Source organism: Pagrus major, chromosome 8 (assembly GCF_040436345.1).
Source record: "Pagrus major chromosome 8, Pma_NU_1.0".
NCBI lineage: Eukaryota > Metazoa > Chordata > Actinopteri > Spariformes > Sparidae > Pagrus > Pagrus major.
Genome location: NC_133222.1, coordinates 22,920,742 through 22,947,357, shown reverse-complemented (window position 1 = coordinate 22,947,357; position 26,616 = coordinate 22,920,742). Strand labels below are relative to the sequence as shown.

Sequence of the window (26,616 nt, the reverse complement as noted above, 5' to 3'; positions counted from 1 at the left end):
CTACTTATATTTTGTTTATTTAAACATTTTCACTTTATTTATTTCATGTTATTTATGATATTGGTGTTAATGAAACTGTTGAAGGGGAAACTGTGCCTTGACGAGGCAAAGCTTCCCCGTTGTTTGCACTTTTGTTTAACAAGTGGTGTTGTAAACTACTCGTAACGCTGCTTAGTGAAGGAGATAGAGAGCTGGACCAACTGTGTTGTTTATGATTTGACGATGCCCTCATCAGTGGGCATTCCTGCCTTTCAATTCATGCAAATTTTATCTAGTTTATAATATGTGTGATTACATTGTAGACCTAGCAGTGCTACTTTTTTTTGTATTTTGAGTGTAAAACGGAAAAAAAATGGACATCTAAGTCTAGGCTTAGGCTACTACCATGCACTTCAAAAACATAATAGGCTAATAAACTGTGTCTTTTTTATATGTAGGTTATGTTTCATCATATAAGGCCGTTTTATTTTTTTTATAAATAAGTAATGCGTGTATAATATGAATGAATTATTAAAATAAAATGTTTTCAATGTAAAACCAGAATAGACAGCTGTGTGTCCGTTAGTGTGTTCAAGTGGGACGTAATCCCTTGCATGTGCGGATGTCTCGCGATGTTTCACGTGAACTCCGCTCTCCCAAACCAAAATAAAGAATCCACAGCCAAGTTGATGTGAGCTCAAGAAGAAGTGGTGTCTGACGAAAACTCCTGTCATTTAGTCTGCCACGCATTTGAGTGATAGCACAGCAGACTGTTTCAACAACCGGACGAAACGTCTAAACGGAATGTAGCCTAACGCAAGGAGGTAAAGAAAAGTTGTTTTAAACTCTTGATAACAGACTCAGCTAGCTAGCTGGCTAACGATAGCTCCTTACGGCTGGCGAGGTGTTTAGCTTAGCGGTTAACGCTAATTTAACAGCCTAACCAAAAAGTCTAAAATCCTCTTATCCGCTCTGAAGTCTCTGTAAAGCACGATGTCGACTGGCGCCTTGCTTTTGACATGGTCGGTAAGTCCATGCACAGTTAGACTCAGAAACACAGCAGCTGTACCTGTATTCGGTGTGTAACAGTGCCAAATTGATCTAGACTGAATAAATGTACGTCAATATATGTCCTTTAATTGGTGCCACTTGGTTAACAGCGGTCAAAGAAGATGCAGGTTAAAAGGTAACTAGTACAAACTGCTGAATGTAACCTACCTCCAGCTAATGTGACCGTCGTTTGTCTAACATTAGGAACCGTGTTGTTGTTAAATTATTCAGCTTTACATTTTCATTTACATGTCTGGTTCATTTCACTCTATCTAGCTTGAGTTAGCTAACGTCCACGGATGCTATATCAGGCTAACGTAACATCCAGCAGATGTAACCACGTTTGGTCACAGTTTACATGTCTGGCCATGTTAGTCCCTCTTTGTATTGATGTTAACTTTAAAGGAACACCCATGAATGTAGGTCACTGGTATCTGCAGAAGACCTATGTTGACGTGTTTTTTAGGTCAACTATGTTCACGCTGTGGCTGTTATTATTTGCATACTGCTTGATGGATGATCGATGTCTGAGCTTAATTATTTAGCCTACTACCTTAATTCACCAAATCCATTCAATCCAAACAATCATCCCGGAGTTGATTTGATAATACAGGAGATATTACAGAAAAACACCAAAGCACTAGTTGTCCAGAGGATACATGTGATTCAGAAGGTCGATGTTGGTAGGACAGACAGATGTTCTTATGGTTAATCCCTTGCATGAACTGAATTCCTGGTGACCATTATCGTAAGAGATAAAACTCTGGTAAAGCCTGAGGTGACCTATTGATGGCTCCATCTGGACCATGAAATATAGAAGGGGTGAGGACATGGCGTTATTGGCCCAAGCAAAAATTATGACTTTTTCTGTTGTTGCTACTGTACTGTAATTATTGTCATCTTATCAGTGCATAACAGCAAAATGCATTCAGCTATATGCCTCTTATCCTCCCAGCTGGGAAGAGCTGATGTAACATGACTTATATGACTGCAGTTGAGTCCCCTGGTGTCAAGAAGGTGACATTGCCCACGCAGCCCCTCTTGCAGAACACAGTTTTGATTCAACCAGTGCCCTTAATGGGCACTATGTAGTTTAGGAGAAAAAAACAAACTCAGAATTTTAATATTTACAATATTAATGAGGTAATAATGCAAACTCGGATTTTTTCAATTTTTTTTTCAATGACTGAATAAACAAGCTGTTCTCAGAGGAAAATAAGGTCCCAGAACACTGTTTTGAAGCTGGAAAGGTGGCAGGGTCTGCCAAATATACACAAAGTAAAACAGCATGAAATTGTGTTGCCCTAGGGTGAGTTCATTTAGTTCATTTAGTTTATTCAGTCATGGATACAAAGAGAGTTGGTCTGTTTAGTTTGTTAAGGCACAAAAAAATCAGTCACTGAAGATCTATGTCTTCTGATTAAAATTGATTTCCCAAAACTACATAGTGCACCTTTTAAAGGTGATAGAAAATACAGTTTCTCTTTTGATTATGAAGGTATGTTATAATAGGGCTGGGCAATATATTGATATTTTTTCCTATCATGGGTGATATGAGAGTATATATCATCTTTTTGGATATCATGATATCACATCATGTGTTGTCTTTTCCTGGTTTTAAAGGCTGCATTACAGTGAAGTGGTGTCATTTTCTGAACTTACTAGACTGTTCTACTTATATATTCGTTTTGTTAATATTGTGAAAACACCAAGTCAATCCCACAATATTGTTGCAATACTGATATTGAGGTATATGGTCAAAATTATTGTGATATTTCAATTGTCCATGTCATCCAATTCCTGTGTTATAATATTACATTTCTAATGGCATATTGTATTTTGCACTTGCAATCTTAATGCTGAAGGAGCAGAGAAAATACATGTGAGAAAAGCTGCAAGCCTGTATTTTAATAGGGACTTTTGGTGCTTCTGTGAATACTAGTTATTCAGCTCAACAGTATCTATCGCCTCTATTAAGCTTTTATTTTTACTTTTTTCATATAACTTTTGTAATATTCTTAATTTTGGTATTTTTCCATACATTGTTCCCAATGTTTTTTGAAAAGAAGAAAAACTGCCCCAGACAGTCTTTCAGAAAAAAAGGCTTGTTTGATGCTGCCTTCAAGTGATGTTGGAAATATTGCTTTATTGGTCAAGTTTGAGCTTATTTGAAAAAACAAAACAACAGATCAAATGATACCTCTGGAAAACATCAGGGGGTTCTGCTAAACTGATATAAACTTACTGGGAAATCGATCCGACAAGATGAATGGCAAATAAATATGTATGTCCCTTACAAGACAAATGTTATTAAAGACTTTGTCATAAATAGACGAGAAGTCTGACTAATATGGTTTTTTGTTTTTTTTGTTTTTTTTTACATGTTAAGAATATTAAAAACGTCATTTTTGTCATAGTTTCCCAGCTTCCAATTGGCCAGAAATTGATTGAGCTGGTGATCAAAGTAATAATTTTCATTCTGGTGTAGTTTCCATAACATTTCCCACGTTACGTTTAGTCGGGCGTCCTGGCTACTGCATATAATGATGTTAAATACATCCTGCAGTCAATGATAGCCTATAAGTAAGATCTGTTGTTGCCAATATGAACCAGCATCCATGAAATGCACTTTTAGTACAGGCAGCTCTCGGAAGGGGGAGCTTACGAGCAGCACGTGAACGCAGCATCGCCCTGATTCAGTCAAGCACGCGGCCATTCACAGTTTAAGGTCCCTCCGGTGACTCTGAATGACTCGCCGGTGCACGTCTCACTCGCCTTGTAGACACATTTAGAGGTTTGGGTCGAAGCGGTGGATTGTACCAGCGAGTGAAAGTCCAGCTCGAGTGTGTGAAACGATGCTGATGAAGTTGGAAAGTAATGAGCGAGGATGCTGAAGCTGCCGGGAAGCCCGCTTTGTTCGGAGGAGCGCAAGGCTTTTGTGCCGCTGTCATCCCGCAGCTCATCCCCTGCTGCTTTGTCTTCACTTGGCCCTCTGATACCGACCGGTAGGTGCACGTCCGCTTTCAAAGCACCGGGTATTTTCTCTTTGTTTTTTGTTTTTTAGCTTGTCATTGTGCTACATGCGCACACTATCAGTACTCTGCTCGTTGTCTGATTTACTGTAAATACAAGATTTCTATTAGTGTCCTATAAAGATGATCTCTGACTGTATTATCCTTGATGGGACTCACTCCGGCTGGCTACCTTGTACTCAACACAGAGCATATGCTGATCTTATGATATATAATAGTAATCCTTAGTGCTACATGATGAGAAATTGATATAATATTCCCCAAAAGATATATGAAAAAAATAAGGATGTTATTCATATTGTTGTTAAATGGGGGTATTTCCCTCTTTAAACCACATATTCAGCATCCTTTTGCTGGATTTCAGCCCAGACTGCTGCAGAGAGCAGATTCCCTGTCTTTGCCCGTCTGTGTGTCGTGTCAGCAGCCCCTAAATAATAGATGGGACCCTCACCCCTTAGGGCTCTCACCTCGTGCTTTTAATAGACTGACAGGCCGCCTTGAGTTATTGTGTCTTGGAAAGGTTGGAGAACTTGGCTTGTATTTAACACATTGAACCTGCATGCGGAGCGCTTGTGAGCACTAGAGGCCATTGATCTATTCAGCAAAACACAAGGGAAATGGTGATATCAGGGGGTGGTTCTCAGTAACAGGAAATTGGACAAGTGAAATGTTAGCCCCCTCTAGTTCTTCCTGGCTGTGTGAAATCTTGGCTGCTGTAGATTTGCTTTGCCATGTGAAAGATGAGAGGAGCTGCTTGCCCTCAGTGAAATATCGCCTCCTCAGTTCTTTTGTTCCCCCGACCCTGCTGGTCAGGCCACTGGCTGCCTGCCTGTTTGGCTGGAAGACCCACTTTAGTTATTATTACCCAATTTTTGCCAAGCATTTAAATCCCATTTGAGATATACCATGCATTTGTGCTCTGTTAGGCGGTAGTGTTACAGTTATAGCTTTCTAGATCACTTAATTGTGGCAGTTTCAGAAAGGAGGACCTGTCGTCTATGACAGTATTCTCTTCAGTATAATGTATAAGCATGTCAGAATGAACTACAGGGCTGACTACTGTTCTATACCTTTCAATGAATTGCCTTGAATGCCATTTTTATTTCTTCACATTTTCAGTGATAGTGTCTGTTAGATAGGCGGCAGGAAGTTGTCCTATGTGCCTGTCAGATGGTCCACCTGAACACAATAAACCAGAAAGAGATGTATTTGTGTGTGTGTGTGTGCGCGCGTGTGCCCGTGTGTGTGTGTCCATGTGCGTGCGTGCGTGCGTGCGCGCATCTTTGTGTGCACATTTCTTCCATTCCTCCGCTGCTATTGTGACCCTTGTCTTCAAGGACATTGCCAGAGTCTGCAGCTATACTGTGAAGCTGACATGTTTTGAAGAGAAAAAGAACAGCCTCTCTGATTTCTGAAATGTACCCTTTGGAGCAGGATTTCAAAGTTAACTAGCACTGTATGCACTGATTTTCCTAACATTTATATAAATAACATTGTTAAATCCTTTGTAAATGACATCCAATGTGTTGTGTTATAAATATAATCTTAAGCATCACATGACTGATGAGATGCCATCTAACAAAAATGGAAAATGAATCTATGACCTTGACTGAGTGTAGCTTAGGCGGTTGTGGAAATTCAAGGTGATGTGCAGCCATAGCACTGCACTGTTGATGATTTAGTGTCATCTCTTCACTGGTCTTGCTACATCTTAGTCATTTCTGTCTGGGTCTACCCTCCCAGACAGTTACCCAATTAGCCACTCAATCAGTCTGTTAGTCAGCTGGCCACCTACTGGCTGTCCAGCACGTTCAGATGTCAGCCAGTATCCAGGCAGGCTTCTCTCATTACCAGCCTTTAAAGCTCTACCAAAACATCGATAGCCTTTTCAGTGGATGCGGAGCATAGAAACATAAGAAAGTCATCTCATTTAATCTTTAAGAGCTGATAAGCACTTGATCGTGCTTGATGCCTCAATGAGAGAGTTCAGGGTTTTACGTGTAAGTGGGTTTTTTTGTGTGTGTGTGGTCATGTGCTGTGTAGAATAGAAGGGTGTACTCTGACTTCTTGTTTGTCACTAACTTCCTTTTTATACAATTTTTTTTAAAAAAGAACTCTTTCTGTCCCTCACCCCTCCTCACTCCCATTTTCCACTTCTCTGATTCCACAGTCGGCAGTAGATGGCCATCATCATATTTCCAAGCAGCACCTCTCAAGAGAGCAAGGCTCTCTTCATTACTGAGATCTGAATGTGTTTCTGCCTTATAAGCTCAACGTTATTGATCAGATAGCCAGGAGCAATGTCACAATAGAAGTGAAATGGATACATTCATCAACACAGTTACAGGAATGTAATTCATCATAATACAACAGACTGGAATTATAAAAGGTTTGGTACCATTTCCCTTTCTTATATCAACACATCTTACATGTGGCTACTTCTTGTTGTAGCCTGAGATGTGACTAATTGCATTTACCTGATATTTTAGGCCCAGTGTGCCATTATATATTATTATTATTATATAGTAGTGACTGCTACAAACAATAAAGAAATTAAAGACTCTTCATTTACTATCATAAATGACAATGAAAAATAACAAATTCTTAAATTTAAAGGAACAGTTCACCCAAAAATGAAAATTCATTATCATTATAAGTCATTATCTACTCACCCCCATGCTGATGTAAAGTCAGGTGAAGTTGCGTAGTCCACAAAACATTTCTGGAGCTTCACAGCAAAACAGTGTGGCACCATTCTCCTACACAACTGAAGTAGCTGGAGACTTGTTTTAAAACATAAAAAAAAACACCAACCAAAACATTAAATGGCTCCCTACAGCTTGTACGGCATAATACAAGTCTCCTGAGGGCCCCTGAGATCCCAGATTGATTTGAAAAGATGTTTTCTACACCCTTTTAGCTTAGCAGCTATATTGAAGATTTCTGCTTTAAAAACATTGTAAATAATGTTTTTTTCAAATCAATTTGGGATCTCTGGGCTCCTGGAGACTTTATGCCGGACGAGCTGTATGTTTTAAAAGAAGTCCCCAACTACTTCAGTTGTTTAGTAGAAAGCTGCAACACCGTTTGCTGGGAAGCTCCAAAAACTTTTTGTGGACTACGGACCTTTCAGTTTTTTGCAACCAGCTGTTAGACATTTTGGTTTGAAAAATGACTGAAATGACTTATCCGTTATCAAAATAGTTGGTTTTCTTTAGTTCAACTAAATGATTAATCCTTGCAGCTCTACATCTAATAGCCCCCTTACATCTTCACCTCCTCTCTTGGTTTCAGATCTTCATATATTTTCTATTTAATTTGCATATAACATATAAAATTACATATAAAATTGCTCACCTTTAACTGCATCGTATGGCTGTCAAAGTCAATAGTATATTATGGTTTTGCGTTCCCATGCATTATTAAATTACATCCTTGGCTGAATCAAACTTTTCATCAGAGAAAGTAACAGAATGGAAAAGGACTTTTTCAGGCATGATGTTATGAGCAAAACAACCTAAAATAACAAATGTCAAAAGAGTTAAACTATACTCATCAATTTTTGAGTGGTACTCAAGTGTGTGCATGTATGTGCATTAATGTGTGCATGAGATTGTGTGTTTAAGTCCTTTCTGAAATGGAGGGCAGATATTATAACAGCTCTCTCAGGGCTGTTTGTCTGTCTCTGGAAAAAACCTTGAATTGCAGCGGACCACTCAAGGAAGCATCACTCGCTCCAAGGCTGGAGTGGTTGTTAACCCATCAGTCAAAAATGTCTGAGAAACCAGCCTGTGGAACATTAAACTCTTTCCGTGTGTTGCCCTGTCACCCACTCAGTTTGTTTCACGTGGATACCCTTTCTAATGGACGCTGGGTTGTGTGTATGTAGCTGCAGGCTGAGTTTGGTAGTTTGCTGTCTGCCCTGTTTCTGCAGCACTCAGGCACTGTAAAGGGTTCACATGAGTTGACTGCAGCCCTCTACTTGTTCCTCAGTTCAGCACGCTAAAAACACCCTTTACCCCCTGAGCCATTTTTGCACAACTATGCGTGCGAGTGTGCCTAAAGAGGATCTTATCTGAGCTCCAAGTAATCTATCTCATCATTGCATGAAATCATGCATCAGTGCTTTGGTTTCTCTATGATGAGTAGTGTCACCCCACTTGGAGTTGACGTTGTTCAAACTTTTATGGTAGTTTGGAGTTCAGTCTTACTGTGACATCATGGCAAACAGATAAAAGTAGCGTCACAGAGTATTTTTCCATTTGCTGAATTGTCTGATTATGTTAGACTATCGTGGCACAGTCGGCTGGAAATTGTTCGGAAAGTTGTGAAATGATTGTCTCTTCTATATCCAGCAGTAACTTCTTTATGTGTGCCACTATGTATGACAACACATAGATATCAGCCACATCTGGATCCACACCAAAAGTGCATGAGCTTGACTGTACGTTGATGGTGTAAGTAGCGTCTTTTCAAATCAATTTGGGGTCTTGGTGCATCAGGAGGCTTGGATTATGCTGACCAAGCATTGAATTTTAGTTTTAAAAACACATTTGTAACATAAAATATTTGGAGGCGTCGGTAATGTAGCCTAATTTTTCATAAATAAACAACATCTGAAGTCACGTACCTTTGGGTCATCTTTTATTTGGGATATGGTTCTTATCATTATCATTCATCTTTTATTTTTATTCTTTATTCTACTAATACTCAAAGTGAGACCACCTGACATTCTTGCATCACCAAATATCTTCGATGTAGTCCAGTCTGAACAACATATTAACTAACATTCAGCACTCTCACTTTAAGTTCTGCTGCTGTTTGGCTTAAATGAAAGAAACGCTCATATCTTTGACTTTCTTTGTGTGTGCTCTCATCTCTCTAGCGGTGACCGACAGTGTGGCTTGTCAGTATTGGACTGCGACCACCACCAGCAGCAGGTCAGCACCATGAGTCTGTACGGGGCCGGGGCCAGCGGTGGTGCTGTTGGAGGGGCGAGAGAGAGAGGAGGAGCAGAACATTACCGTGAGCAACGGCGGCGCTCCAGCGACCGTTCACGTGACTCCTCCCATGAGAGAGGGGAGAGTCAGCTGACGCCCTGCATCAGGAATGTCACTTCTCCCACTCGGCAGCATGGTGAGGATAAAAAAAAGAAGAAAAGTCTGAGTTTAGTTGCCAAGTCATTGTTTCGTCTCCATCGTGTAACAGCATGTTTGACTGAAAGCTTGCTTCAATGGTGTTCATGTGTCTTCCTCTCCCTCAGATCGTGAACGTGGCGACGGAGGCTCGTCCTCAAGATCCTCCAGTCCACGACCTCCCAGGGTTTCTCTTCCCTATTCACATTTCGGAGGGGCCTTGATCGGGGGACACATACCTCGAACCATTGGTCCTCCTGGAGCAGAGCACCACTCCAAGACAGTCGGCCAAGGACTGTGTGACATGATCTATGTGTATGACCTCAGCAGTAAAGAGGGGCATCGCAGTGGACTGAGATTGGGAGAAAGAGTAACGCTCATTGTGGACAATACAAGATTTGTGGTGGATCCCGCCATCTTCACGGCTCAACCAAACACCATGCTGGGCAGGTAATGACTGAGACATAGATTAAATGTACGTATGTATAGGTGCCCATGGTGGATGAATGATTTATGGTGCCTTACAGTTCTGAGTCAAAATAGCAATTTGGCTCTTGCTTGTCATTTTAGGCTTTATTCGACAGTGACAGTGGGTAGGTGTGTAACCGTACACAGAAGTCATTGTTCAGTAAAAATAGACAAAAACAAAAAAAAACAAAAAAACATAATTTTATGCAGATCTAATTAAAAACAAATGTAAACATGTAAATGCCATTCGCTTCGATAATGTCTTGACCCTGTCTGCTTTCACATCTAGAAGCTGCTTAATAACAGCTTGAACAAGTTATTGGACTCTTTTTTTTTTTTTTTTGCTTTGCTTGGGTGATTGACAAATCTGGGTAGGGGTGTCACGGTTCTCCAAATCCTCAATTCGATTAAATTTTCGATTCTAAGGTCACGGTTCGATTCGATTCTCGATTTTTACATTTATTTTTTTTTAAAGCACACGTTGCTATGCCATTTTTAGACTAGACTTTTATTAGGGCTGCCCCCAAATAGTCGACCAAGCACTGGTCGACCAAAAAATCATTAGCCGACCAAAATTTCATTGGTCGATTGGTTGCAGAAAAAAACCCAAAAAACATTTGGAGCCGTGTCTTGTCAAAATTAAGTCAAAATCTATGTGACTGGCGGCTGGCCTGTGTATAAAAGGCTGGAGGGCTTTTAATTTGAAGGGCCAGATACAGGAAGTCGTGACACTCACTCACTGTCAGTGTTTTTTTTTTAACACGGCAGGTCCCTTCGACATCGCGGTTAGACAGTTAACAATTAATAGCCAACCATGTCGGGAAAGATGTCTAAAATATGGGATCATTTTGAAAAGAAGAAGGATGACCCCAATAAGGTGACATGCAAACTTTGCAAGAAAAATTTCGCCTATCACTCCTCCACGACAAACATGATGTACCACCTTAAACATGTAAGTAGCCTAGCTACCTGCCCATGGCGGCCCGAACGTTTGAAAGCAGAGATAAATACATTTTATTATTGTTATATGCGCTAGTATTAGACTATTCGTGTGTACTGGGGAAGCTAAATTATCCAGCTCACTGTGTTTTACTTATTGTGTAGCTCTCTCTACAGGCGCATCCACTTTACTGCGGAGATTTTTTTTAAAATTTTTATTTTTTTATATTTATATATATGCGTCGATTAGTCGACTAATCGCTCTAAATGACGACCACTGGTCGACCAAGAAAATCCTTGGTCGGGGGCAGCCCTAACTTTTATGCAATATAATATCTGACCTTTGTTCGCAATGTACCACACTACATTGTCAAATTTAAAACATTTATTAACAACATAATGTAACAATAGCTTATATCTTCAGTCAATTGGAAACTTAAACAAAATAACCTGCCATCTAGTTTCTCTTTTGTAACTGCAGTCTTCTTCACAGAAGATGACATTCAAGTTCACAACAAAACAAACAAAGAAAAATAAAACAGCCACGTCCATAGTCTTCTCTGAACAATTAAGTGTCTTAACAAACTACTTCCGAACAGTTGAACACAAGGTGCGTAAGGTGTGAGTGGTCGAGCAAGAGTGAGGGAACGTGCGTACGTGCCTACAGTGAATGAATGGGAGAGGAAGGAGAAGCGAAAGGAGTAGCAGTGGTAGCTACAGCAATAAAGTGTACAATATAGGCTGCAGTTTGGCTGTGAATAAAGGCGACGGCTCCTCAAGATACAGCAAAGCTCCCTGGTATTTTTTCCCAACCAGCTTAACACATGAAAGGGGGTTCACCCTGAAGGTAAACATAAACTTCGGCCCTGGAGGAAATCATCTCCCCTGTGCTTCCCGACCACAGTCCGGGAGCCGAACAGGAATGGTGTAACACCATGCTATCGTTTGACTGGCTGTAGCTAATAGCTACTGGCTTAGCTAGTAGCTAAGTTAGAGGAGGTTGACTTGCAGTACTTCAACACCTGTGTTTTTTTCCCCTTGGCAAGCCGACCAGACGTGACATGGGGGCGTGGCAGCATCGACGATTCCATTTTTTAATTCGAAGTTCGAGATTGTGACGAAATTTCGGTCGATTTCGATTTAAAATCAAAATCGTGACACCCTTAAATCTGGGTGATACTGTCTAAAATGCATCAACATTTTCGACGTGTTTCCACTTGCATACAACTGTCAAACAACACAGAAGCACCGTCCTCATCTGATCCACCACTTGCTCTCAAAAGTGTTCCCACACAGCTGATTTGAAAGAAGCGAGCAGGTCCTCTAGCTCCGCTGTCTCATTTGAGCTTGCCATAGTGCACACCACCTTCTTCTGTTTTTGATGTTTAATAGCAGTTGGAAAGCAGCTTTGAGGCCATTTAGTGGATTGAGTGTGGATCAGAACAGTTATAATCTCACCCACTGACATATGCTCTCACCATAGTGTGACTGAGTCAAATATATTCTTTGTGTGAATGCATGCACAAAACCATGACTTCTGTACGCCATGATGATTTGGGATGGATACATGTATTCTTCATGGACAGTATTGATAGACAGGAATGTCGGGGGAAAGAGAGGGAATGGTACGCAGCAAATGGCTGCAGTAATATGCGCAGGGTGAGCCACCGAAGTGTGGGAAGTGGAAAATAGTTTTCTTAACGTTGAGAGTTATATGTGAGTTTTCAAATCATGCTGCTGGGGACTGTGGACTGCAACAGCTGGGTTTAAACTGTAAAACCATACTACAGGATACATATAACGGTATTATTATTTCCCTTTAAGCTTTACTAAAGAGGATAGGTATTTTGGATGTTTTATCTTTTCCCCTTTCACTCTGCCTACCATCTGCCATTCCCAGAAGCTAAAAGCTTTAACTGTGTTGGTGCTGAAAGAACAGCTCCCCCCCTATTTAGTGTCCTTTCATATCCCAAAACAGTCCAGCAGACTTCTTGTAAAATTTGACCTCAACGTTCACCCTGTGAAATGCAGTTCTGATGCTGCCAGTTCCCTCAATAATTGTCTAGCGTTTGTCACTTAACAATAAAACAACAGATGGTGTTTGTGTGTGGTATATATAAATGTGTGAATGTTGGTTATTAATAATTTGGTGATGCCGAATAATTCACATAGACTTTTCTGTAATGAATAAACCATGAATCAGTTGTGACTGTTTTTCTTCTCAGAATAACATCCATTTAAATGGTGATTTGTTGTGATTTAGTATGTCTCTATTGACGTTCTTTTGATGACTTTCATTTTGAAACATCGTTTTCTTTTGTGATTACAAGAAAGTATTAAAGCTTAAGTGTCTTCAGCATCTTTAATGTGCCGTTCCAGTTTTAGAGCTGATCAGAACTTGAATCAAACAGCAACAATGGTCTCATCTGTTGTTTTCTTTTCTTAGGATGTTTGGTTCTGGGCGGGACAACAACTTCACACGGCCCAATGAAAAAGGAGAGTTTGAGGTGGCTGACGGGATCAGCTCCACTGTGTTCCGAGCCATTCTGGTGAGTGCGCTCAGTTTAGGTCTTCATCTGTGACGTTCTGACATTTTTAGCTCAGAACAGCTCTATACACTCTGTCCCTGTTTGCTCTGTATAACACTATATCTCTCCCTCTCATTCTCATGCTTTTTTCTGTCTTCTCTCTCAATCGCTTTGCTTTTTCCTCATCACACTTGGCTATACTCTTCCCCTTTCTCGTTTTTCTCTTTTTTGTTTGCTCCTTCCCTCTTTCCTACACCGTTCTTCTTCCCTCTTCCTATTTCTCAGATCATTTTGTCCTTCTTTCCTCCCTCCTCTCTCTTTGGTCCAGTGGGTTCAGAACCTTTCTGAAACATTGACTGTATCTCCCATGTTTTATTCACTTCCCATCCATCTCCCCCATCCTTCCATTTATATTACACACAGGATGTCTCACAATACTCCTACCACCACCTCTCCCTTCCTCTGTTGCTGTTCCCTTTCTGCCACTCTTTTTTTCCACTCCATTGGTCCATCACTTCCGCTTGTACCGGCAGGGGAGTTCAGCTCAGTCTTATGTGGAAGTCCTCCTTCTGTTTGGAATTTTCAGTTCAGCTACAGTTTTGGCACCATGTGCAGTTTTTTGCCAGACTGGACCCCACCCATTTTATTTAGTTATATCTTCTAATCAAAATTCCAAATCATAAGATTAGTTGTGCATTCCCTGAATCCAAAAAGTTGGGAAGCTGTGTAAAACAACAAACAATGCAATCACTTGGTTTTGTGTTCCTGAGCCCATGTAGTAATATCCTTTATGCAATCATGTGTTTGACAAAGTGGTGAACCTCGTCCCATTCTTGATTGTGAAGGACTGAGCCTTTCGAGAATGCCCCTTTTATACCCAATCATGATACCATCACCTGTTACCAAAGAACAATGACTATTTTACTTCCATAAAATATTTAAAACACAAGATTTCTAGTAGAACAAGCAGAAAATTCTGGTAAAATGGTGAAAATTACATCACTGTACTGTGATGTAGCCTTTTAAACCAGGAAAAGACTTATGTCATATCATGATAAGAACCATATCCCAAATCTAAGACAATATATGGTGAAATATCAAGATAATAATGTATATTGATTGATAATATTGATCTATCCCCAAGCCCCATGGTCATCATAGTTTGTGTTGTTGAACCGAATCACTTGATGGTGTTAATAATATTTTGCTTCTCATAAAAATCTCTCAGTTTAATCCAATACAACACCACTGCAAACACAGCCATATAGTGTACCATAGACTTGAGTCCACAGAGTACAACTGTAACTATGTGGTCCAGGATGCAACAAACCTGGGTGGAATCTGGCTGGCAGCCTTTCCTGTGCGTCATTCCCCTTTTGTTCCCCACACTTCCTGTCTGCTTTCCTACTGTGTAGCCCCTGTCAGACATGCACCTCGTTATGCAAGTGTGAAAGTAAATGACAACAAATCACTTGAATAAACCATGAAAGACTTAATGAGCCAAGTTTAAGTCGTGCCAAGTACATGGACGACTAAATGAATATCCAGCATAATCCTGTCTTAAATAGAAATGAAACAACTCCCACCCTAGCATGTTGACATGCAGTGCTTGTGCCTGGAAAAATTTGCTACCTACATTAAATGGTGAAACTGAGAAAATACAACCGATAATTCACTAGAAGTGAGGTGGAGCAAGCGTTCCTCGCCTCCTAAGATCACCAAGGAAGGTAATTCCATAAGTCTTAAAATCCACCAGTGATGGATCCTTTTTCCTTCATATCAGAGCTGCTTCAACTCAAAAGACACTTAAAAGTGTCAGCCCTTCCTCACAAGCACCACCTGCCAGATATCACCTAAACATGTGCCTCTATAAATGTCCTGGCATGTCTCAATAAAGCCATAAGGAACATAAAAAAGTCTAGTCAAGTCAGTTTTATTTATATAGCCAAAAATCACATATCACATTGCCTTAACAATCTGTACAGAGTAGAACACCCTCTCTCCTTAGACCCTCGTTTCAAGTAAGGAAAACGTTCCTAAAAACCCTTTTTAGCAAGGGAAAAAAGGAAGAAACCTCAGGGTAGAGTAATATACAGATTACAATGACAAAATATATGATGCAACTAGATTATAAAATACTGTATATTTGGAGGATGGAGTTCCAAACGGACAGCTGAGGTGTCGCCACGTGGCACCTAAGCCAAACGATCTCCTCTCCACCACCTAAAAGAGGACAGGCCACTATAAGAAAGTGAGTGAAAAAATATCCAAATATAAACAGATTTTGATAACAAAAGTACAGAAACATAAAGTATGTATAGATTGTAAAACATAAGTGAGCAGGTATCCATTGGAGGGGGGAGGGGGGACTATGGAAACAGTGATCCAGCATCTGATCCAGCAATACATGAACAGATGAAGCATGCATTGCTACGTATACTATGTCTGAAAGGGGCTTGCAATCAAATAAAGGCCAAAATGCAGCACAAAAAAGTCTTAAAACATAACTGAGTCAACCTCTAAACAGCTGAAGTATTTTAGAAAACAGTCTCACCACGAGGTCCATTTATCAGCTGTTTTAGAGCTTTTAGTCATATCAAATTTGCCCAGTTGTCATGAAAAGCCAACATGGATGAAGAGTCTGTAAATTCATCTACAACCATCTGCCCATGGGATTTGATCAATAAGAGGCTCCAGAGCAGCTACTAAATGGACCTTGTGGTGAGGCATTTCTGTCAACTGCTGTTTCCAAGATCAAGAATAAACTTTGACCGACAAATGAAGTATTCATTTAAGACAGGACTTCTTATAGAAGAAAATATGTACAGTATTGTGTTATAGTGTATAGGGTATATTTTTATGCTCACCTGTATTTCTATTTCAGTGACTCTATCATCACAACATGACTTAGAGATGGACTAATCCATATACAGTCGAACACTGTACTGCTGAAAACATTTTGGCTAAAAGCACAGAATGAACGGAGGCAGCAGAACAGAGACGGGTCATAAGTGGAAACGCTTGTACTTCTACTGTCAACCCAGATTGTTTCTGAGTCATTCCATTCCATTGGGTTGACATTTATCCTGAATGCCCAAGACACCATAAAGATAATTTGCAACATGTAAATTAATAAAAATAAATCATTTTTTACCTGATGAAAAAATGTGTAAGTATATGTATATATATACACACACATTATATATATATATGCATATATATATATATATATATATATATATATATATATATACACACACATTATATATATATATATATATATATATATATGTGTGTGTATATATACATATACTTACACACACATTTTTTCAATAAATATAATATATATATAAAATACAAATTTTATCTTTGTAAATATATCTTCAGAGCTTTAAAAAAAAACCTTTGAGTGTAGATTTTCCCAAGAAAGACATTTTTTTTCTTAATATTTATTTCATATATATTAAAGGTGACATATTATGCTCATTTCTGCTTGTTGACATTGGTCCTTGATGTCTAAATGGAATGATAGTAACATGCTTTGGTCGAAAAAACCGAAGGATTGAGCACAGCAGGGGTGTTTACGCACCAGTTTCACAGCCCTGCTCTAAGCGGCCGGTTTGAGTGCCTTTCCCTTTAATGCTAATGAGCTACTGCGTGCGCCGCCCACCTCTTCCTGCCGGGTGGAAGACGTGAGGACGGCATCGCGTGACCATGGCAACGAGCTATACACATTTGCGAAGCAACTTTTCTGTGTCCATGCCTGCATATAACTGATAGTAGCACAGCAGACATGTAGCAGCTAACCCCTGTCTCCGGCTCCAAAACAAAGTAGTGATTGCTTTACTGCAGGTAACGTGCAGGTCACTGTCCTTTAGCACAACATGCTAATGAATTAACGTAGCTCACCGTCCGCGAACAACCGAGACATTTCACCCCGTCTCCTCTGCGTGTTCACGGCGGAACAGCAGCTCACCGTCCGCTAACAACCGAGACATTTCACCCCGTCTCCTCTGCATGTTCACGGCCGAGCAGTGGTTCACCGGCTGGTTAGAAGCGATAAAATCTCAATATCCTAATTCATTTTCTCAATTCACTGTCATGTTTTAAAAGAGTGCTGATATGACAAATTAACGTTTGGTAACATTAACATTATCGTGAATACTACGGCCAGTAAGCCCAACGTTGATAACTTCACGTTAGTTCAGCCTCATATTTACATCGACGGTTAGCGTTAGCGTTAGCTCATGTGCTAAACAGCCAAAGTAACACAAACTACACTGTTTTTTAAATACTTACAGCTCCATCATTGACAGTGGGTATGGATCCATCTTTTAAGGGACAATCTTGTTGCCAGTCCAGCGTCCAGTCCTGACCCTGGTTGCTGAAGCAGTCCGGCGTGAAGTGACTGGCACAGACCGTAACGCTTTTGCTCACTGAAGCTGGGACGTTTCCCTGATAAATAAAATGTAGCCGCTTCGCTCTGATATCCTCTTTGGTAGGGAGGCGATGTAGCGAAACAGGAGGATCCATGCATCCGACGACAGAGCAGCAGTGCTCGGCTTTCGGGTTGTACATGGTAGCGGTCAGGCTGTCACGTACAAGTTAAGCGAAAAAGAGAAAATGGCGGATCCTCGTCCAGGTAGCTGGCGAAGTGTGGGAGGAGATAGCCAGCGCGAGGACTGGAGTATGCAAAAGACCGGATTGTGACGTCACAATCCAGTCGAAATCCAAACGGCTCATTTAGAGACCCAATCCCTGACTCCAGTAGTTTACGAAATATTGACTTAGTTGTCGAAAAATCATGCTTAAGGGGTTGGGAGGCACTCCGGATACGCAAATATACATACTAAAGCAAGGAAAAAGTGAGTTTTGCATAATATGTCCCCTTTAACTAAAATGGCACTCAGTAGACCAGTTGATTTTTTTTTAGCCACAATAATACATTGAGTGGTTTTATTTCAAAGGTAGATATTTGCATTGTGCTGACTTCAGGGTTTTCTATCTTTATGTTTAGTGATTCCTATTTCTATTTTTCATTGGGTCCAGGAAAATTACAAGTTACAGCTTCAAATGGTTTTGTTTGTCACATAGTACGTGATGTCATTTGTCATGTCTCTTTGTGATGTCTCTGCGCCTGAACAAAATATTCATTTCACAGTTTCAAACTTATCTGAAGATTTATCTTTCAGTCCGCAGTCCTCCAGTGCGTACATATAATATTCCTGAAAGCATTCCTGGTGAACGTTTGTTGATATGTGGCTTCCAAACTGTTTGTGGCAAGTGCAAAACCCTCCATTCGCCTCAGGCCTTTAGTGATGCACTCACAAAGAGCAAATAATTGCTTGATTGTGGTTATGGCATAATGGATTCTGGCATGAGTACGTAGGGATTCAACAAAACCCAAGGAGACAACCGAGTGAGAGAAGCACAGGACGGGACAGGACAGGAGTGAGAGCGGTGGCTGTGTTGCAGCCTGCAGTGTTTGAGTACAAACTGTGAGTGTCGGAGTTGACAGAGGCTGCACAGAGACGGGGAGAGGAGGGGAATTGGAGCAGGGGAGGAAAGTGACGTTGTTAGCTTTTGCTTTCATCACCATTTGCTCTCCACACCCCCTTCCTCTCTTCTCGCTCTCCTCTCTCTGTCGTCTCTCTCTCTCTCCTGTGACGTCCGCTGGATTTTATTTTCATCACCGCTCTCTCGCTCTCCCACCCTCCCATCCCCTCCCCTACCCCCCTCTCTCTCTCCGTCTCTGGCGGCAGTGTGAGTGGAGCGGCATCAATAATGGCGTCTTGTTTTTTCTCCCATGCTTGTGCGTGAATGCCTGCCATTCTGCCTTTGTCTTCATTTGTGTGTGTGCGTGCGTTGCTGAAAATGGCAGGATTACTACAAGTCGGGGATAATCCGCTGCCCTGACGGCGTTTCCATTCCCGAGCTGAGGGAGGCATGTGACTACCTCTGCATCTCCTTCAACTACAGCACCATCAAGTGCAGAGACCTCAGTGAGTACACGCTGCTTGTTTAGCTCTAACTGTCATATTTACTGTGCGAAGTGAGCAGTGCTGCAGACTGATGTAGCAGCTGGAAGCCGGTGAGTGTGGAGCTCAGATCGTTGTCATTGTTATTGTGTAAGTGCATTAGAGAGGAACACAAATAGACTTTGCCTGTTTTGTTTTTATTGCAGAATGTTTCACATCACTGCATATTTGATGAGGTTAGACAGCTTCTAACTTATTTTCATTAAGAATCTGTTGGTAGTAATAAGTCAGTGATATTGCTGATATACAGGATGTTGACATTACTATAGCTGTTACTGTAAATATAGCAGTCTAAAAGTAGGCACAGTACATCCATGATTAGTATATGGAGACAAACTGATGTCGTTGTTTGTCTGCATCAATGTTGTTTGCGTACATTCATTCAATGATGCTTTGTGTCTGTGTGTGTTTTTGGTATTCGGGTTGTTATTGTGCACCTTTACGCTTCTTGTTTGTGTCTGTGAGTGTGTGGGAGGAGCAGCTCGCAGGCTGCTGCTGCTGTGTGTGTGTCTGTGTGTGTTAGTGTGTGTCAGGCTCTAAGTAGGTCATGATTAGCTCTAAGATTTAGCGCTTGTTATATAAGCATATGACCAACCAAGGAGAGCAGGTACTGTTCTTTTACCAACAATATGTGGTTTTCAGGGTTTTCCATCATTAAAGCTGCTTTTTGTGTTTTTCTTCTGTTTTATTTGAGTTTGATTTAAATCCCCCTCTGTTCTGGGTAGATCCACACGAAGGCTGCACACATAAAACATGTTTTCTGTTTGTATATTAATTTGCATTTAGAGGCTCATTATATCTGAAATTACTATGTTTAAGCAGTTTTACACAGGTAATATTTAGGTCATAAGTGGTGCAGTACTATCTGAATATCATCAGCTGTACAGCTAGAAATTCCCTTTAGGATACAGATTTGGTCTGAAGAAGACATTACTGTTACTACTACTATAGTTATGTCTCCGCCTGTGTGTAAACTGAGCCCAGATAATTTACGGAGACAGTTATAGAGACAAGAGCAGGCTGTAGTTATTTTCCCTTTACTTCCAGAACATTGCATGAATTAGAACAGTAAACCCATAGTGTTGATTACCTTTTCATTCCTGAATTTAATAGTATTCAATAATCAGTTGCTCGGCCTGCTCAAACTATGTCCATTCAGGATGCTCTTCACTGAGAAAACAATGTCAAGATGTCACTTCAAGGTGCAATGTGAAGTGTTGTAAACAGAGTTCCTCTTTACATTCACTTCCTCTCTCCAAAACCCACTGTATCTTTCTTTGAGCTCTCACAGATTGTTTAAAAAGTATTTTTTTTCTCCACATTGTTTTCATCCCTGTTTACTTGCTACAGTATCTGTCTTCTTCTTCTTTGCCTTTTTTGGCAGCATTACTGCAATTCTTGGTGCATTAACGCCACTTGTTGATCAGTGAAATACTGTGAAACCATTGGTAGGGATGCTTATCACATGACTCATATGCATGTGCAACTTTATGCGCGTGCACGAGGACAAACAAAACATGGGCCGACACTTAAGAGGCTCTGTAGCGCCTTTATCACTGTTCCTGTTACAACCAAAGGCCTCAAACACATAATATGTGTGCACATTTTGAGGTAGATAAAGCTTTGCCTGGTCTTACAAACAAAAATGTTTGTGTTCTTCTTCTGCTACGATGTGATTATAAAACAATTATCGATGCATCAAAAATGTTTAGGTCCATACATGATTTTCTCATTGTGACTACTTGCTACTTAATTACTGTGTCTGTAATGCTCCATTGTTAAATGAAATGGATGAAATTACTCTTTGCTCACACTGAGCCATTCTTACCAAAGCTTAAGAAGTAGCCTAGCTTCCAATGTAAACATGACGCACATGTTTATGTCTGTTACATTTCACCATCCAGTTGGTTTAGCCATAGGGAACGTACAGCTTGGTCTTAATGGGGGTTATGATCTCAAGAATTGGGTTTAATTGTCAGGTTATTGACTTTTCTGAATCAGCATTTTAAGTTTTCTCTTGGGTGCTCTGACATCTGTGTTTTCCTCAGTCTGAATATAATCATACCAGTTCAAACTCCTGAACTGTTTATAAGCAGAAATAACACGATGCAGAATCTGTGATGTGTTTTTAATGGAACCATTATTGGGTGACAAACAGTAAGTTATTCAAGCTACTGAACAGTATACATAAAATTTCTGTTTCGAGTCTGAAAGTTGAAGGAATTGATATGAACACTTATTTAATTTGCCATGGAGGTACATAACTTTTCTCAAACTTAAAATAGCACTTGGCTACCCTAGTTGTTGTAGGACAAGTGATCCAGCAGTGTCCTACATCCTCTCCTCCCCTAGGCGCCCTGATGCACGAGCTGTCTAACGACGGGGCCCGGCGTCAGTTTGAGTGTTACCTGGAGGAGATGGTACTGCCGCTGATGGTGGCCAGCGCTCAGAGCGGAGAGAGGGAGTGTCACGTGGTGGTGCTGACTGATGATGACGTGGTGGACTGGGATGAAGAGTACCCACCACAGATGGGAGAGGAGTACTCACAGAGTAAGATTCTTTCACCATCACTGATGCTGGACCTGATCATACTATTTTTTACTATATATGCCCAATTAACCCAGCTGCTCAGGTGACCTGTTTTTTAGACAACATGTCAGCCTTGAAGCCATATTCTGGCATTTTTAAACCTCAAAAAGCTTTTTGTCATTGAAGGGTCTTCAGTCACGTCTGAGTCGACCTGCTGCAGATAAAGCAAGCACTCAGAAATTTCTCCCCGGCTGTTAGTGAAAAGAAAACTATCTCAGTAAAAAAGAAAAGGAAAAACATGCAGGCGGGGAGCTATGGTTTAAAGGATAAGTCTTGTGATTATGTGTATTTTTATTATTGTCAAAAAAAATGAATCTGTTAACAAGTATTGTGTGTGTATTCATTTGTCTGTGTCATAGAGCTCCTTTGTTGTCCAAAAACTCTCAAAGGCACATCAATGAGTCACACTGTTGTACTGGGTCCCACATACACCATGGTGCTGCATAAAAACCCACCAGAGGCGTCATAACAGAAACATTTCCTGCTTGTCCTATTTTAACTTTTAAAAGATATACAAATCCTGTCTTCCTATTACAGAAACAATTCCTAAATGTCGTATACTATCTCAGACCTTGTATCTCATCTTAACTTGAAAAGTCCTAAGTTGAACTGTGAAATCTATTCTTCAGTGGCCCTCATCCTGTCATGCCTGAATCTGTTTATAATGTACACGACACTGCCTGTATCCTTGGCAGCAGATAGGATTTATTCCTAAATGAAGTTGGGAAACATGCTTCTGTAATACAATAAATCCCAAACTGATTTAAGATAGGATTTCATATTTAGGAAATTTCTGTAACGAAGCCCCAGAGCACTAAACGTGGATTAATCTGCAGCTGGATACAAATAGTACCGAACAAATATACTATTCTTTCCTGTTTGAATAACGGTTACTGAAAACTACATTGACCAGCTGTTTTGGGAAATCAGGAAACCTATTAACCTTTTCAGAAACTTCAGATCAGTGGTTGAAGGTCATGCCGTGGATTCATGTGTTGAATGTCCCTCTTTCATCAACAGTCATCTACAGCACCAAACTGTACCGCTTCTTCAAGTACATCGAGAACAGAGACGTGGCCAAATCAGTGCTGAAGGACAGAGGACTGAAGAAGATCCGACTAGGAATAGAAGGTACTGACTGACTTAAAGGGTTTTCTTCTTTTATGTGTTCTCCAAATGTGAAGAGAGTATTCAGTCAGAATAATGCACTTAGATCTTACTGGCTGTCAAGAGAGTGAAGAGTGCAGAGAAGATGTTCTTGTATTTCACAGCATGCTCATTTAGTTTGGAGGCAGGATGTTGGATAAATTATCTGGGTCATTCTACAGCAGTACGGACCAGAGCACAATGTTTCAGACCCTGACCCTTTGATTTCTGTTTGTCTTCAGCTGTTTTCTCCACTGCAGCAAACACAACACTGCCAGACTCTGAGTTGAAAAACAAAAGGGCCTCGAAGAAAGATCATTTTTGATCATGGTGGCTGTTCCAAGAATACTGAAACTTTCCCCTAGGACCGCAGCAGGAAACCTTTAACTTTAAACATGATTGGGCTTCACTGTGTGTCCACACACTGGGGATGATGTCAGCACACTGTAAAAGTCTTAATGGCTGACTCTGATGCAAGAGTTTCCACAACAACAATAAAAGGCTCTCTAAAAGTGTGTTTTTAATAAAATGTCAAACCCGAGCAGTAGCTCAAAGCTAAAACACTTGAAGAAATAGTTTGCAGTTCTACAGGTGATTATGTGCCCAAGTATTTCTCAGCCAGGATCAGTCATTTCCCGAAGCCTGTGGCAGTTGCCTGGCAACTGGACCTGGCCAAGAAGTAGTCCGACCCCCCAAAAACGATAGATATAAACTAATGAGACTGAACGTGTCAGTGAGTGACTTCCAGACAGGACAAGAGATGGTTGTCAAATTATCAATCTGTCCGATTCTGTCAAAACAGCATCAAACAGCATGTTCACATGTAAACTTCTTTTTTCTCGTTAAAGCTCCTTCCATATTTGTTTACCTTTTTTTTTTTTTTTTACGTCGGGAGGAACATTGGGGAGGATATTGGGAGCCTGTGTGTGTTCAGACGGAGCAGCTTCCCCGTTTCCAGTCTTTAAAATAAGCTAATTTAACCATCTGCTAAAAGCAAAAGCTCTAGTTGTTTCTGTTAATTTTGTAAATTTGTGTTGTTTTGTTTCCTCCAGGATATCCAACCTATAAAGAGAAAGTGAAGCGCCGTCCTGGAGGTCGTCCGGAGGTCATCTACAACTATGTCCAGCGTCCTTTCATCCGCATGTCCTGGGAGAAGGAGGAAGGGAAGAGCCGCCACGTGGACTTCCAATGCGTCAAGTCCAAGTCCATCACTAACCTGGCCGCGGCCGCCGCGGACATTCCCCAGGACCAGCTGGTGGTCATGCAGCCTACGGGGCCGCAGGTGGACGAGTTGGATACTCTGCCACAGCTGCCGCCAGGCGTCAACGACCCCTACCAGCTGCCGCTCGGACAGGGGCCTGAGAACAACGCAGGCCCTCAGCTAGCGCAGGGCTACGAGGGCCCGAACCAGCAGGCTCAGGACAGTCCGAGCCAGGCGGCACACAGCCTGGCCCACGGCAACCAGCAGCAGCAGGGCAGCAGCCACACTCAGGCCACGTACCACTACGAGCCAGACCCTGACACACCGTCACCCTCTGCATGAGCCAGGCTGCACTGAGTCCCTCCTCCACTGCTGTGTTCACACCAACAGCAACAAGGGCCTATTTATCATTACACTGAGATCAAACACTAACACACTGAAAGACTCTGAGCGTCCATTGATTGAACTCACAGTCCCTCTACAGACTGTATGAAATTGAAAAGGTGACACGGGTAGAGAAACTAAGCTAAGAAGCACAGAACCTGATTGGCCTTCAACAGCCAATAAGCACACAGTTTAACCTCTCAGCAGAAATTTAAAGCACTTCTGGCCACTTGTTGCTTTCAGTGTGAACACAAACTTTTTTCAAACACAGCCTCCTCCTCCTACCCCACCTCCTCTTACCCCACCACCTCCTCCTCCTCCTGAGTGGCAAAACACCACTTTGCCTTGTGTTGCACCTCTGCTGCAGCCTCTCTCAGTCAACACAGCGTCCGAATGAACGAGAAAAGTTTCCAGCCAAGGACGGACGACGCACATCAGCAGGACTCCTCACCCACCTCAGTTCACTCTTTGTTTTTATTTATCTGACCAAAGGAGAGTTTAGTTGCATTCTGTGTGCATGATTAAAGGAGTGCTGTATTACATTATAATGAAGCATGTGTGAGAGCTCTGTGTGTGCATGTGTGTGTGTGTGTGTGTGTGTGTGTGTGGGGTGCTAGGATACTGTACCTCACTGGGAAAGTGGATTTCAGTGCCTCTTCAGAGTTTATTTGGGCGCGAGTTAGGTTGGCTGTGAAGATTCACTTTTCCCAGCTCAGTGAAGGCCTTGATGAAAGGATTTTTGTTTTACACATGTACAAGTTTTTAAGAAAATGTTCCACTCCTTCTGTTCCTTAAACCAGTTGATTTGGTTCCCAGTTTACATTGAGTCCTCATTTTCACTTGTTTGCTCCTGTTTGCGTCCTGGCTGACCTGCACAGGTTCATCACCACCGCTGTGAGCACACAGGATGTCAGAAGAGATGTCAAAAGATGTTAAACACAATGTTTTTTCTAATAAATGGTATTCACAACACTCTCGTCTTGAATGACTCGATTCCTTATTTTAAAGGACCAGTTCACTTAAAAATAAAAATTCAGTCATTAGCTACTCGCGCACATGCTGATGGAAAGTCGGGTGAAGTTTAGTAGCCCACAAAACATTTCTACAGCTTCACAGCAAAACCGTGTGACGGCATTCACCTAAACAACTGAAGTAGATGGGGACTTGTTTTAAAACACACAAAAAAAACAACTCATAAAATGGCTCCATACAGCTGATCGGCTATAATCCATGGCTGAATCTAAATTTTTAGCCCTCACAGGCTTCGGTCCCACTTAATGTGATGTGTTCGCTGTCATCACTTCTCGTCTGCGAGTGCGTGAAAGGCAAATATAAGCTACTGATAGACGGCCCTAAAGACTACAATAATAAAATGCATTTAGATTTCCTCTACAGTTTGTACTTCTAAATATTTCTGCATCATGATGTGGCTAAATATTATTTCTAGCCAACACAATTCAGATAATGTTATAATAAAGTGACTGTTTCACACATTCATAGTAAGTTCTACAATGTCATTATTGCAATGAATTGTGGGTAAATAAATCAGTGTCCAAATGGAGTTCAGTGGAGTCTGCAGCCTAAGCAGACACTATGGAAGTCTGCAGAAAGTCTGCTTGAGGGCCCTTGTGGACATGATGGAATGTGAGTTTAAACAGCCCTCAAGACATTCGGACCCTGCAAAGTCTGTGAGTGCGGTGAAGTGCGGACATCTGTACGCAGCCTAAGTCTCCGGAAGCCCTGAGAGCACAAAATGATTTCACCCTCAACACACGATAGAGCTGGTGTACCCACACAGCAGGGCTAACGATTTTAGCCTAGCAGCTACAGTGAAGATTTTAGGTTTAAAAAGGGTGTAAATAACATAATTTTAAATCAATTTGGGAACTTCAGGCTTCCAGAAAGTTGGATTACCCATGCCGAGCTGTATGGACACAACGTTTTTTTATGTTATGTATGTTTTATGTAAAAACAAGTCCCCAGCTACTTCAGTTATTTAGGAGAATGCTGCAACATTGTTTTTTCTGTGAAGCTCCAGAAATGTTTTGTGGACTACGAAACTTCAACTGACTTTCCATCAGCATGGAGTTGAGCAGATAATGAGTGAATTTTCATTTTGGTGTGAAC

At 41.1% G+C, this 26,616-nt stretch overlaps 1 protein-coding gene across 2 annotated transcripts; it reads left to right on the top strand.

Moving 5' to 3' along the window:
* Positions 1-662: 662 nt before the first annotated feature.
* Positions 663-25,461, top strand: btbd10a (BTB (POZ) domain containing 10a). Of its 2 annotated transcripts, none has more exons than XM_073472616.1 (8): positions 663-803; positions 8,947-9,197; positions 9,325-9,646; positions 13,050-13,152; positions 19,013-19,133; positions 21,522-21,719; positions 22,779-22,889; positions 23,957-25,461. In XM_073472616.1, the coding sequence occupies exons 2-8, from the start codon at positions 9,011-9,013 to the stop codon at positions 24,445-24,447; spliced, it is 1,533 nt and encodes a 510-aa protein (XP_073328717.1). In that variant the 5' UTR covers positions 663-803; positions 8,947-9,010; the 3' UTR covers positions 24,448-25,461. The 2 variants fall into 2 exon arrangements, with proteins under 2 accessions (XP_073328717.1, XP_073328716.1); XM_073472615.1 differs by lacking the exon at positions 663-803 and adding an exon at positions 3,811-4,034 and having other exon boundaries at positions 23,957-24,542.
* Positions 25,462-26,616: the final 1,155 nt, after the last annotated feature.